The sequence below is a fragment of the Mus caroli genome, unplaced genomic scaffold (genome assembly GCF_978045245.1).
Source record: "Mus caroli unplaced genomic scaffold, Mus_caroli_1 scaffold_1, whole genome shotgun sequence".
NCBI classification, from domain to species: Eukaryota; Metazoa; Chordata; class Mammalia; order Rodentia; family Muridae; genus Mus; species Mus caroli.
The window spans coordinates 69,696,440-69,709,479 of NW_028227256.1; the positions used below are offsets into that span (position 1 = coordinate 69,696,440).

The 13,040-nt window shown below is 47.3% G+C and overlaps 1 protein-coding gene across 3 annotated transcripts in view; it reads left to right on the top strand.

Annotated features, from left to right (window-relative positions):
* Positions 1 to 13,040, top strand: part of Smarcal1 (SNF2 related chromatin remodeling annealing helicase 1) — a 54,848-nt gene that overhangs the window by 23,028 nt on the left and 18,780 nt on the right. For all 3 annotated transcript variants that reach the window (XM_085838261.1, XM_021170518.3, XM_021170525.3), the window contains exons 10-12: positions 6,839 to 6,979; positions 8,364 to 8,579; positions 12,172 to 12,242. In XM_085838261.1, coding sequence (XP_085694387.1) covers positions 6,839 to 6,979; positions 8,364 to 8,579; positions 12,172 to 12,242 — 428 coding nt within the window. The remainder of the gene's footprint in view (positions 1 to 6,838; positions 6,980 to 8,363; positions 8,580 to 12,171; positions 12,243 to 13,040) is intronic.

A 13,040-nucleotide genomic window follows, 5' to 3' on the forward strand; every position in this document is an offset into this window, starting at 1 on the left:
AACGAGTGTCTATGGCCAGACTTGTAGAAACAGCATGCACATCTTCAATATCCTGGGTTTATTTCAAAGTGAAGTTTTAAAATGACTATTCATTTGGAGCTGAGACGAAAGGATGGACCATCTAGAGACTGCCACACCCGGGGATCCATCCCATAATCAGCCTCCAAACGCTGACACCATTGCATACACTAGCAAGATTTTGCTGAAAGGACCCTGATATAGCTGTCTCTTGTGAGGCTATGCCAGTGCCTGGCAAACACAGAAGTGGATGCTCACAGTCAGCTATTGGATGGATCACAGGGCCCCCAATGGAGGAGCTAGGGAAAGCACACAAGGAGCTAAAGGGATCTGCAACCCTATAGGTGGAACAACAATATGAACTAACCAGTACCCTCCGGAGCTCGTGTCTCTAGCTGCATATGTATCAGAAGATGGCCAATTAGGCCATCATTGGGAAGAGAGGCCCCTTGGTCTTGCAAACTTTATATACCTCAGTACAGGGGAACACCAGGGCCAAGAAGTGGGAGTGGGTGAGTAGGGTAGTTGAGGGGGGGAGGGTATGGGGGACTTTTGGGATAGCATTGGAAATGTAAATCAAGAAAATACCTAATTTAAAAACAAAAAGGTGTGCACCACCACAATGCACACCTGACAATTAAAAAAAAAAAAAAAAGACGATTAAACTGCTAGCTGCTATGTGGTCCTTTGCATTTGCAGAGTAGGGCTGAGTGGAGGGGGCGCGGGGGGGGGGGGCGGGTAGGTGGGTGCAGGGGGGTGGGAGGGGGGGAGTGAGGACTTCCCCTGTGCTGGGCTGTTAGCTCCTTTCTCTTCTCTGCTGTATTTTCAAATCCAGCCCTGCTAACCCATGCTGTGGGGCTGAGGTGTACATGGTGGGATTTTTAGCAGTGTTCTTTGCCTCTACCACCACGCTGTAGACCTCTTGATTGTGACAACTCAGCTGGTCTCCAGTTGTTACTCCCTGTCACATCCTATAGGGAACATGCCACTCTTTACCCGAATCCTAGCCCCTTAACCCTCTTTAAAAAAGCACTGATCTCAAATACCCTATGAACTGAATCTAGATGCTTTTGAAATAAAATAATTGCCCTCGATTTTTCCTTCAGTGTATACAGGGTCTTGGGAATATATTCTTGGCCTGGGTTCAGTCCTCAATACCAGACAGACAGGCAGACAGACCGACCGACCGACCAACAAGCAAAACCTTTATTTTCATAATATAGCAAGATATTTTCAGCAAATGCCTCAAGAGGTGATTAGATTTCAGCATACGAACAGATAGTGGAGTAAAATCAAATCTAGAGAATTAGGGGGTTTGGGGTGGTTTATTTGATTGACTGATTGAAGCAGAATCACAGGCTGACCTGCAGCTCTGTATGTCGCTGGGAATGGCCTTGTCTTCTAGCTCCCCCGGCCTGCACCTTTCACGTGCTGAAATACACACATCTTTGGATCTTCCATCTTTCCTGTCCCTACGTCCGTCCAATTCATGCTTTACTTCCATAAGAATGCCTAATTCTAAGTGTGTGTTTTCTTCTCTGCAGAGGAATCTACAGCTCCTGCTTTGTCATTGTTTCCTCCTTCCTCCTCTTTGAGACAGGGCATTGTGTAGCCCAGGCTGGTCTTGAACTCCTCATCTTTTTGCCTCTGCCTCGTGAGATCACAGGTGGGCGCCACCGTATCTGGCTGCTCCGACCTGTCCAGCTTTGGAGTTGACCTACCCCGTTGAGAAAAAAGGCAAGCTGACATTCCTACTGAAAAGCCGTGATTGGGTGGGTGTGCACTAGCAGCCCACAAACTCAACGCATTTATTACACGCCACTGAATGAGGAAGCAGGTGTACTTGTATGCAACTGTAGGAGGAGGGTGGCTAGCTCCTCTCGGTAGGAAGTCTCTGTAGGGGAGCATTCTCAGACTGCAGTCATCTGGAGGAAGCAGCAATGATTAATAGTTTCTGCTACACTGGTTTTAGCTAAAGGCCAGTATTCTTAACGTTAGTACAGAGACAAGGGGACAGCGTACACCAAGGAAGGCTTTGCCGTTGGTGTGTGTGGCACTGTGATCCTTGACATGGCCACACTTATGCCTACAAAGCACACTTACCCTGGACTTCATTGTCTCCCACACCTAGTTTTATAACAACCCTGCTTTATACCTATGAATCTCCCCAGATTGTGCATCCTGAAAACCATCCCAAGCATTCCAAATGGCCACCCAACTCTTACACATAGCATACTGTTATGTAAGTCTGTCAAAATGGGTATCCTCTGTTCTGTTTGGATTTGGACCCAAACAGAAGCTTTTACGTACAACACTGCAGTGACTGTCTTTTCCAGGGACACAGAAGGGGTACAGGGTGAGAAAAGCAGCACCTCTGTTTCTGAGACAGGGCCTTCTCTGCCTTTCTCAGGCCACAGGGGAGAAGGGTGTCCAGTGGTAGATTTCATAACCCCGGGGAATGACAAAGCTACAAAAAGAGGTCCCTGTATCAAGCCATCCTGGTTTCCTCAAGTTCATTACAGAATGAGGATTCAAAGGGAAATTATTGGAGTCTAATATTTGGGGGGAAATGGATTATTCTTCCAAGAAAAAAATCCCCCGAAATACTTAATTTTATTATGTATGCCATCTTATAATAATACCTATACAGAAACCTTAAAACTCAGAATAGCATAACTTTAATAATCCATGATTGTATTCTGCATTGTATTCTCATTATAGGGTCTTGGTAAGGTTAATCCTTAGACCTGTAGTTACAGTCTGCACTCTGACTGATCTTGATGAAGTGTGGCATCCGAGTTGTCATAACCAAGAGCAGTGGTACTGATTTAATGTAGAAGCACCATGTTGGCCAGGAGCGATGGCTCAGCAGTTAAGAGCACTGGTTACTCTTGCAGAGGTTGTTTCCAGCATCCACATTGTGGCTTCAGACTTTCCGTAAAATAACTCCAGGTCTAGGAGATCCAGTCCTGGCCTCGGGCAGGCTTGTGGTGCAGATGTACAAGCAGGCACAGAGAAAACAAAATGAAATACAAGATCACTGCACTTAGATCCAGGCGGTAAGACTGGTACCCTGTAGCATCTCTGGAATATGGCAGGAACACCTCTAGGTTTTTCAGGTCTTCCATTCACCCACTGGGAATCATTCTCACTTCCTCCTGGCTGCAAGCCTGCTTTTGGTTTTGATGTGGGAATTTTTGGTCATTTGACTCCTAACGAGGGTTGCCATTATTTAAGATTATTGGCTGCAAACGTTACTTGTGAAGGTTCTAGAGTGACTTGTAAACCAGTTAAAACTCTAGCTCACAGTGTCCTCGGTATTGGGGTCAGGAGAGTTGGGACTTAGGCAGACTTGACCTCTCTCTGCTGCCACCTGCTTCTGAGCAACCTCATCATAACGTTATTTCAAGTGCTAGAGAAACACTGGCTATAAAAATGGAACTCAGTAATCGTGATGATGCACGTCTTTAATCCCAGGATTAAAGGGATGCAGAGGCAGGCAGATCTCTGAGTCTGAGGTCAGCCTGGTCTACAGGGCTACACAGAGAACCCCTACCTGGAAAAGCCAAAGGGCGGGGGCTACCTCAGCTTTGGGGAACATGATTTTATTTCCTTGGGGAAATGTTATAGCCAGTCAGAGTAGCTCAGCAAAGCTAGTTATGCTCAGCTATGGCAGGGGGCACGAATGGAAAGTGGTAGCTTCTCGCTGTTCGTTGGGTGGTGGACTTGAAACAACCCCAGCTCTTTGCTCTGAGCATGCCTGGGCTCACACTTTACCATCTGTGTGTAGCTTCTCTGCTTTGGCTAACTGCATAGCATTCTCCATTCCATGTGCTAGCTTGCCTTGTCTCTGAGGCTCTGCAGAGCTTCCGAGCCTGCACTCTGAGGAGACTTAGAAGGCCAGCTGCCCCCTCCCGCCCCCCCCCCCCCCCGCCCAGTGTCTGCCTGTGAACCGCATTACCTTCCCAGCAGCACACAGGAGTTCCTTAGTGCCACCCCACTCTGCTTTTCTCAGGAGCTGTTGTCTCCTTAGCCGGGGGAGTCGGCTACACAATGTTTAATGTAGCATCCATTTATGTCATTTTACACATCTTTATTTTCCTAGGTGTCTTCCTCAGAGATAGACCAAGCGTAGCAACTGTTTTCAGGCGGGCACAGACAAAGGCCTTAGAGATGATTGACCACAGCAGTGTGTCTGAGCACAGCGCTGCTTACATCATCCTGGGACAGATGAGATGCTCTTCCGGTTTCTTCCCAGGCTCCATCCCAGGCAGGCACAGCAGCCGCCCAGGGAGAGGGTTCAAGATGTGCAGATTTCTCCTGTGAAACTTTTCGTTTCCACTTTTTATTTTTTGTCTGCTGCTACTTTCCTGATGTGTCAAAGCCACAAACAGAGATGCTATAGACATCATTCAGGATGCCCATTGTTATATCAATGAGCCTGCGTTAAACTGAGCAGGAAATTGTAGGCCTCAGAAACGAACTATGGAAAATCAAAGCTGGAGAAATTCCGGGCTTTGCCGTCAGAATGGGATTAGGTGTGGGCAGCGGCTGAGAGGGCAGAGTGCATTTTGAGAATTATATGTTTCCATATTTAGGAGGAATCCTCTTTCCTCCCATGGTTACACCTTTATTTATTTATTATTTTTATGACTCAGCACATCCATTTTAAGGCCCTCTTTCTTCCCTGTGGACATTCAGTTCATGTGGTTGCCCTGTATTACTGTCGTGAACTCAGGGTTTCGGTGGTTAACAAGCGGTTTCCACGCAGCTGAGTTCCACAGTGGGGTCTCTTCCAAAGCTGTGTGAATTTTGCCTCACGGTCGCAGCGACTTGATGCTACAGTCTCTTCTTGATCTCACTCTTTCCCATCTCTCTGAGAGGAGTATGATCTGGGTGTGACCGTCTCAGTCAGACCCGAGTCGGTGGGGAAGAGGAGAACTGGGAGTCCCTGTTGGTTCAGCCAGCTGTTCATCTCCCTCCTGCCCACGCTGAGCAGCCTGCTGCAGACCCAGGCTGAGCCTGGTCAGTGGAGCTGGGTCCCATCAATGAACATTCTTAGTACAGTGAAGTTAGTAAAGACTTTTTTTCCTTAAAAAAATAAATAAATAAAAATAAAAAAATAACCAGTGAGTCTAATGCCTGCTGCCCCAGCATGGAAACTTGAGTATGGCACTGGGTTTGAGCAGAGTCAGGCAGGTCCCTAGAGCTCATTGGCCAGCCAGCTTAGCCAGATGGATAAACGACCCTGTCTCCAAAAATAAGGTACAGTGATCGACAAAGACACATGGCATGGACCTCGACCCCCATGCACATATCACACCTGTGCACGCCTGTATACACATGAACATGTACATATAATACACAAACAGAATTAAAACACTAGATAGAAGCTTCTACACAGACTGTCTCTGTCATTTCCTCTTGGTACTAACGGGGTCTTTATGGTAAATCTAACTTGAATTTCAGAAATCTTTTCTGCAGCAAATTCAGGCCTATTGATCTCTCTTCTTTGCTCCAAAGCTGGATCCCTTGTGTTTACTTCATGTGCCTTGCAACAGTAACTAGCTTTCCTCTGAATTTTTCTCAGCATGTAGTGTGCATTGATTGATTACCTACTTTGTGCCAGATGCAAAGTGCTACAGCCAGGAAGTAGGAACACAGCCCCCACCTTCATCTCTGTATTAGCCAGGGTTCTCTAGGGGAGCAGAGCTTTAGAGTGAAGGGGTGTGTGTGTGTGTGTGTGTGTGTGTGTGTCTGTATGGGATTTATTAGAGTGGCTTACAAGCTGTGGTCCACTTATCCCAGTGGTGGCTGTCTACCAATGGAAGGTCTAAGAATTCAGTTCAGTCCTTGAGGCTGGATGTCTCAGCTGTTGTTCAGTATACCCCAGAATCCTGAAAAAGTAGGCTATAATGCCACCAAAGGAATGGACTTGCTCGAGAGGGTGAGGGCAAGTAGGCAGAGAGGGAGGAATCTTCCTTCTTCCCTGTTCTTTCTGTAGGCTACCAGCAGAAAGTATGACCCAGATTAATAGAGCTCAAAGATCTGGATTAAAAATGGGTTTTCCCACTTCAAATTATTTATTTAAGAAGAAGGGAAAAAAATCCCTCATAGGTGTGCCTATTTGGGTTTTAGTTAGTTCCAGATGTAGTCGTATGACCACCAGGGGCAGCCTTCACAATCTCAAGGAACTAGCAAGAGCTAGTTCAGGAGGCTCAGGAGGAAGGAGTGCTGTGACAGCGGCCAAGTGGACTATGGATGGCGGCTGACACCTAACTGCTTGCATCAGCAGACCATTTAGTTTTTGCGAGGCATGTGGTCTTTTTTGGCTAGAGTACGTTGATTTAGAGACCATACAGTTCTGGAGTGAGGCTTGTCTTCGCCGTCTTTGGTAAAGGAACGATCTGACATGTTCAAAATTGAGATTGGGCTGGATCGATGGAACAGTGGAGAGGACTGCTTGCTGCTGTTCCCAAAGAAGTGAATTTGTTTCCCAGCACCCAGATTGTCAGCTCACAATTCTCTGTAACTCCAGTTACCTTCGGACCTCTACTGACATGTTCTTGTGCGCGCACTCAGAAAAATAAATATGTAAAGTCAAGAACAGCCAGCCAGCCAGCGGTGAGAGAGCCCAGGAAGTGGAAGATGGAGCTGTGCAGCCTTGGGGAGTTTGCTGTTCCTGGGGTGGGGGGTGGGGACACCCAGCTCCTGCCTTGTCGTGGCATTATTGATATTCTGCATTAGGGAACCCCTCATAGGAATAGCAGTCCCTTCTTCCCGACTCTGTTGAGAACATCTTTGGCTGTTTTGTTTTTAGGTTGCCAAGAGGGTGATCCTACTGTCCGGCACACCCGCCATGTCGCGGCCCGCAGAGCTCTACACGCAGATCATTGCTGTCAAGCCAACCTTCTTCCCTCAGTTTCATGCCTTTGGACTCCGCTACTGTGATGCCAAACGGGTATTCATCCTCTTGTCTCCATGCCCCGCCCCTTTACCCTCATGTTGCCACTTTCCTTTCTGCTTCTTGGTATGAACCAAGAAATGGGCCAGAAACCCAGGTAGTATTTTCTAGGAAAGGCCCCAGCAGTTACTCCACAGATACGAAGGGCTCTGAGTGGTGCCATCTGGGTCCAGCTCACAGCTCCTCTGCAAGGCTCAGAGCCGGGGCTGCAGAAGGAAAATCCAAGCCAGAAGCAGTCCTAGGAAAGGTGCTGAGGCAGGCTAGAGGGAAGAGCCCAGGCAGAGCCAAGAAAGCAGATGAAATAATGGATGTTTCTGGCCTGGGAGGAAGTCCTCTCTACAAAAGACCGCAGAGAACCTTGGAGCACATAGAGTGGAGCCAGATTGCAAGCTGCCTTGGGCAGGTTTCTCTTGAGAGCTTGTGCTCATAGGTACTGACCCCCAGGAGTAGTTGCCCCTGACCCACAAACCACCCCTCTGAATATGACTGCAAACCTGCTGTCTGCACAGCTCCAGTTCTCCAAGGATGGCAGAGAGTACTGCAAGCAGAAATGCTCCGCGGTGATTGTCACTGTTTGTAACATTCGCCCATTCAGACCTTAGTAATTTGTTTTATGGTCAAATAGCAAATATACCGAGTCCCTATTTGCATCAGAGACACTGATAGTTCAGAGAAATGGCAATCTATGAGCGAGAATCCCTGCTATGTGAATTCACGATTGCCTTCCATATTTTAAAACCACTTTTAAAATAGAAAACCTTCAGATATTAAAAAACATTTCCATTTACTCACAAAGTACATAAATGTAAATCACAGTGCTTTGCAGGGTTAATGGCAGACTGTTTTGTTAGGCAGTTGTTGAAGTGGCTCCTCGGTTGTTGAATGTTTTTAAAAGCCATATGTTTCATTAACACAGTCAGCAGCTCGCTCTCCCCGTGATTGTTTCCGAAGTAGATTGTTTATTCATCTCTGAGTGATGCTTACCTCAGTCCTGTTGGCAAATGATTTGCTTTCTGAAGAGGATTCCTCCTTCACCTAACTGAGTCTGTAGATGAGCTGGACCAACCGTGGAGCTCACGGTTCTGACTCTGATTGTCCCAGCCTCTGTCCCCAGGCTCTGACACTAAGGCACCATCCTCAAGCCCTGCTTAGTCTCCTTCCCACTGGAAATGTCAAATTGTGGGCTGCTGTGACAGGAGTTTTTGGTTTATCTTCTCCCTGGCTTTCCCACATCCCTTCTGCCCTCAACTGTCTCGACTGGGCTTCATTCAGTTTTGTAAATCCTCTTGGAGCTCTCCGGTCACAGTCACGGTGGGGTGATAGGAGGACAGAGTACAGTCTGGAGCCCCTAGGCTAACAGGCGCCCCCTCTTTCCCTTCAGCTCCCTTGGGGCTGGGACTACTCGGGCTCCTCCAACCTGGGCGAGCTGAAGCTGCTGCTGGAGGAGGCAATCATGCTGCGGCGCCTCAAATCCGACGTGCTCTCCCAGCTCCCGGCCAAGCAGCGCAAGATGGTGGTGGTCAACCCTGGTCGGATCAGCTCCAGGGCCAAGGCAGCCCTGGATGCAGCAGCCAAAGAAATGACCAAGGACAAAACTGTGAGTATGGACTGTGAGTGGCACATCCACAGTGTCCTATCCAGAGAGTGAAAGCTGCTCTGGGCGTGCCATGTGGAGTTCTCTGAACCTGGCTTTCTGTTACCTCTTCTGCCTCCTTGAGCAAGAGGAGCCAACCATGTCACTCCTCACCTGACCTCTCTTGTGTGTGTAGGGAGCATGTGAGAGTGCTGGTGTCGGCCCGTGCCATGTATCTCGGGTTGTTGGAAGCTGGGATTGGTATTCAGAGAGTGAAAGGCTCACAGAGCTGAGCTTAGATGTGGCTCTCCTGCCTTTACCTTAGAGCTGCATACACGATGCTCTGCTGGCTGCTCTATGCCATCCTCTTACTCAGCGCCAGGCTGCCCTAAGTGCCGAGAAGAGCCTTGCTCATACTGAATGTGTGCTTTACTACTGAGCTCATCCCAGCCCAGAGCTCGCTTTTAGACAGACTCTCACTATGTAGACCTGGCTGGCCTGGAACTCACAGGGCTCACCTGCTTCCAGCTCCTAGGTGCTAGGATTAAAGAAGTTCCTTAACGCCTGACCAGAGAACATGGGTAGCAACTATTACTGTGAACCAGGAGAATTCAGGCATGCATGTTTTTAGATCCAATGGTACAGTTTTATTTTGTTTTTGCTAGAATGGTGGTTTGTTGTATGTGTGATTGAGTAAGGTCATTAGTGTTTCTTTCTTGTACCTGGACTGCCTTTGGAAGTAGCTTGAGAGCATGTGGTATAGAAACCAAGAAAAGTAGAAAGAATGGGAGAGAGAAGGGGTGATGGGGGGAGGGGGGGATGATGACAGCATGATGGTGGTGCATGACTTTAATCCTAGCACTCAGCAGGCAAATCTCCGTAAGTTCAAGGCCATCCAGGTCCAAGACACCTGGGGCTACACAAAGGGAGGGAGGGAGGGAGGGAGGGAGGGAGGGAGGGAGGGAGGGAAGAGAGAGAAAGAGGGGGGCGGAGAGAGAGAGAGAATATGAATGAATATTAGCAACTGAATTGAGGAAGAAACTCACATTGCTGGGCAAGGCAGCCAAGAAGAAAAAGAATGGAAGGAAGCTCTGAGGACTGTAGTTAGGACAACAAGTTGTGTGAGCAGCCTTTAACCCTGCACCGGTGTGCATAGCTCTTTAAGTGTGGTGCATAGCCTCACGTGCTATTTCACATGAAGCCTAAGAGTTTGACTTCATACTGAGCTAATATTTTATTGGTGGACTTTCAGGTAAGGTGTGATGGTTAGACATGGTGGGCGTTTCATTAAGCAGCCATACAAACACCTTCCCTTCGAGGGCATAGTGTAGTACTTCCACACGTAGGACAGGAGGCTGAAGATGCAGAAGGTTAGTGCCCATTGCCTCCGGTTCTGCCTGCTGGTGACAGTCACCCTTTCCTCATATACGGTGGAGTTCTCGCTCCCTTCTAGAAATGATGAAAGTAAAGTCTGCGCTGTGGTAAAGTTCTTGGAGCATCCAGCTAGAGCCAGAGCCCTTCTCAGTCCATCTGCTGTCCATCCCCTGAAGTCCGCATGGAAATCCAGTGTTTAACTTCATCCAGAAAGGGGACGCAGCCGTGGACTGGGTGACCACAGGCAAAACCCCACCAGTTGCAAAAGCCCTTAGTCCGTGAGGTAACGGTGTTTGCACGGTTAGTCAGATACGGAGGCTGTGGCTCTGTGGGAAGCCCTCTGTTATTGTTCCTTTCAGCCCCAGTTCCCTCTCAGGCTACTGTCACGGTAGCCCCATCAGGCCCTAATGGCCTGTCTGTCAGGGCTGGCTCTTGGCTTTTACACACCTTCCCATCTGGAAGACGATGTTATTATAACCTTTGTATGTATACACTAGTGAAGGTAGAGGGAAGACGACGTTATTATAACCTTTGTATATACAAGCAAAGGCAGAGCGGCCATTTATTAAAAGCTGGTTCCCTTGAGGAGAGCTGGTTATAATGGTCCTTTGTGCGAAGCTGCTTTCTGGTCAGCAAAAGAAGCAAGAAGATGAAACAGGTCTGTGCAGAGTCCCAGGGACAGCATCCCTTCTCCCTTGTCACTTGGCGATCCATTCAAATGTCCAACGTAGAATAGAAATCTGGAAAACCCAGTGTATCTATTTTAATAAGAGTCTAGGACTCAGGATCAAAGAATGCAAGATGTTTCAAAATCCCTTGCCCATAGCTGGAAGCCAGGTGAGACCATTACGGATGCTAGGATTTCTACTTGGTTTTCTTTTTAAAGATAAAACGATTGATTTCTCCTACATTAAAACATACTGTGGCTGAGGATGTAGGTCAGGGCTGGAGTATTTGCTTAGCATGGACAGGTCCCAGCTTTGCAAAAGGAGAAAAGAGAAAATACAGTAGTGTCAGTAACACAATAGACGTGCGCCGTGTAGAGGAAAGGGAAGCACATGTACACGTGGCACTTAATGAACACTGTGGCTTCTGGGCGTGGTGCTTCATCTGTGTGCGTTGCCGACTAAATCCCACCCTCAGGTTCTAAGCCCTGATATCTGAGCTCCTGAGAAATGCTGTTTCTGTTTCTGCTATTCAGTAGAAGTGCAACAACTAAGCCACCGCAGTGCTTCATGTTGCCCTCCTCATCCGTGCAGTGAGACCTTCCGCATAGCCATCCTCACTTCCGAGTTACTACACACACATTGCTTAGAAAACTGCACCGACTGTTGTTATTTTTTTGCCCTTCTATTAAAGTAACTATCTTTGATTTCATATATTTTTGTAGGTAACATTTGTATATTAAGATATTAACATGCATGTATATTGGGGGCAATATACATGCTACAGCACACAAGTGCAAGTCAAAGGACACCCCTATACATGGGCATTCTATATAAAATATATTGTATATGCCTATATGTAGCTTTCTGTGTAAAATATATTGTATAAATAAAATGTACAAAAATATAACTAGATATAAATATATATGTAATAGGCAAATGAGTTTTTAAAGTTTATTAGATTTACTCGTATTTTTTATGCCTGAGAGTTTTGTGTATATGTGTATCTGTGCACCGTGTGCATACTTGATACCCAAAGAGATGAGAAGAGAATATTGGAATCACTATAACTTGAGTTATGGATGGCTCTGACCCATGATGTGGATGCTGGGAATCAAAGTGGGGTCCTCTGCATGAGCAACAAATGCTCTGAACTGCTGAGCCAGTGCTCCATCCTTGCCACTCCTCGTTGTTTTATTTTATTTTATATGTATGGGCAATTTGTCTGCATGTATACCTGCGTTCTCCCTGGGAGCCTGATCCCTTGTGGAGGCTAGAAAAGGGTGTCAGATATCCTGAGACTGGAGATACAGTCTCTTGGGTGTTGGGAATTAAACCCCAGTCTTATAGAGGAGAAGCCAGTGTCTTACCTATTGAGCCATCTCTCCAGCTTAATACATGTATTTAAAACAAGAATTGTAATTGTTAAAACAAGAATTGTAAACTATTACATGAGTGATGTTTTGAAATGTACTGGACTAGCGTAGTTGCTAAGAAAGTCCGCGGTGTCTTCATTTGGGACAGCTCATTCCGGAGCACTGAGAGTGGGTGGTTAAACTCTCATCCTCTCTCCATAGAAACAGCAACAGAAAGAAGCTCTCCTTGTCTTCTTCAACAGAACAGCAGAAGCTAAAATCCCATGTGTTGTGTAAGTAGTCACCGAGGTTCACCTTTTGCTACAGCGCATGTTTGAAAGCAGTGGTTATGGGATGGCAGACGGAGATGGCTCAGTGAGTGACATGCTTGCCACACAAGCATGAGGACCTGAGTGTGCATCCCCAGCTCCTACACAGAGAGCCAGGGCCCTGCACACATCTGCCACCCCAGCTGTGGGCAGACAAAGACGGACAGATGCCTGCAGCTTGCTGACCCTGGTCAGTGGTCTCTAGGTTCAGCGAGAGACTTTTTGACTGAGGTCATTAGAAAGACTAAGGAAGATGCCTGATGTTGCCCTCTGGCCTCCATACACGCAGGTGCACAACCTCACTGCTGTTGAAACTTGAGGCAATCCTGACTGTGTGCACTTTGATTTTTTGATTACTTGACCCTCGGGTTGTATGATAGGTAATGGGGCACAGGGTCCACTCTCAATGAGAGTTTGCTTCATGTGAGTGAGAAGTGCCACACTGACCGTGAGACCGAGATCTTGGTATAAAGAGAGAAAGTAGCTTGTGTGGTCCTTTCACTCACCCCAGCCTAGATCCAACCTCTGGCCAACCCACTGTCTCTGATTGACCCTGCTGAGCATTTCTTATATTCTGCTGCGTATCAGATGACAAGGGAACAGTCCTTTGCCCAGTCCCTCCAGGGTCTGTGGGGTCCCTCTCTTCAGTTATTAGGTCCATAGCCATCCATTTCCCTAACAAATTCTCGTGTGTTGATTGGCTTGGGTTTGTTTTCTGCGTTGTCAGAGCTCAAACCCAGAGCCCTGTACAGAGCACGTACT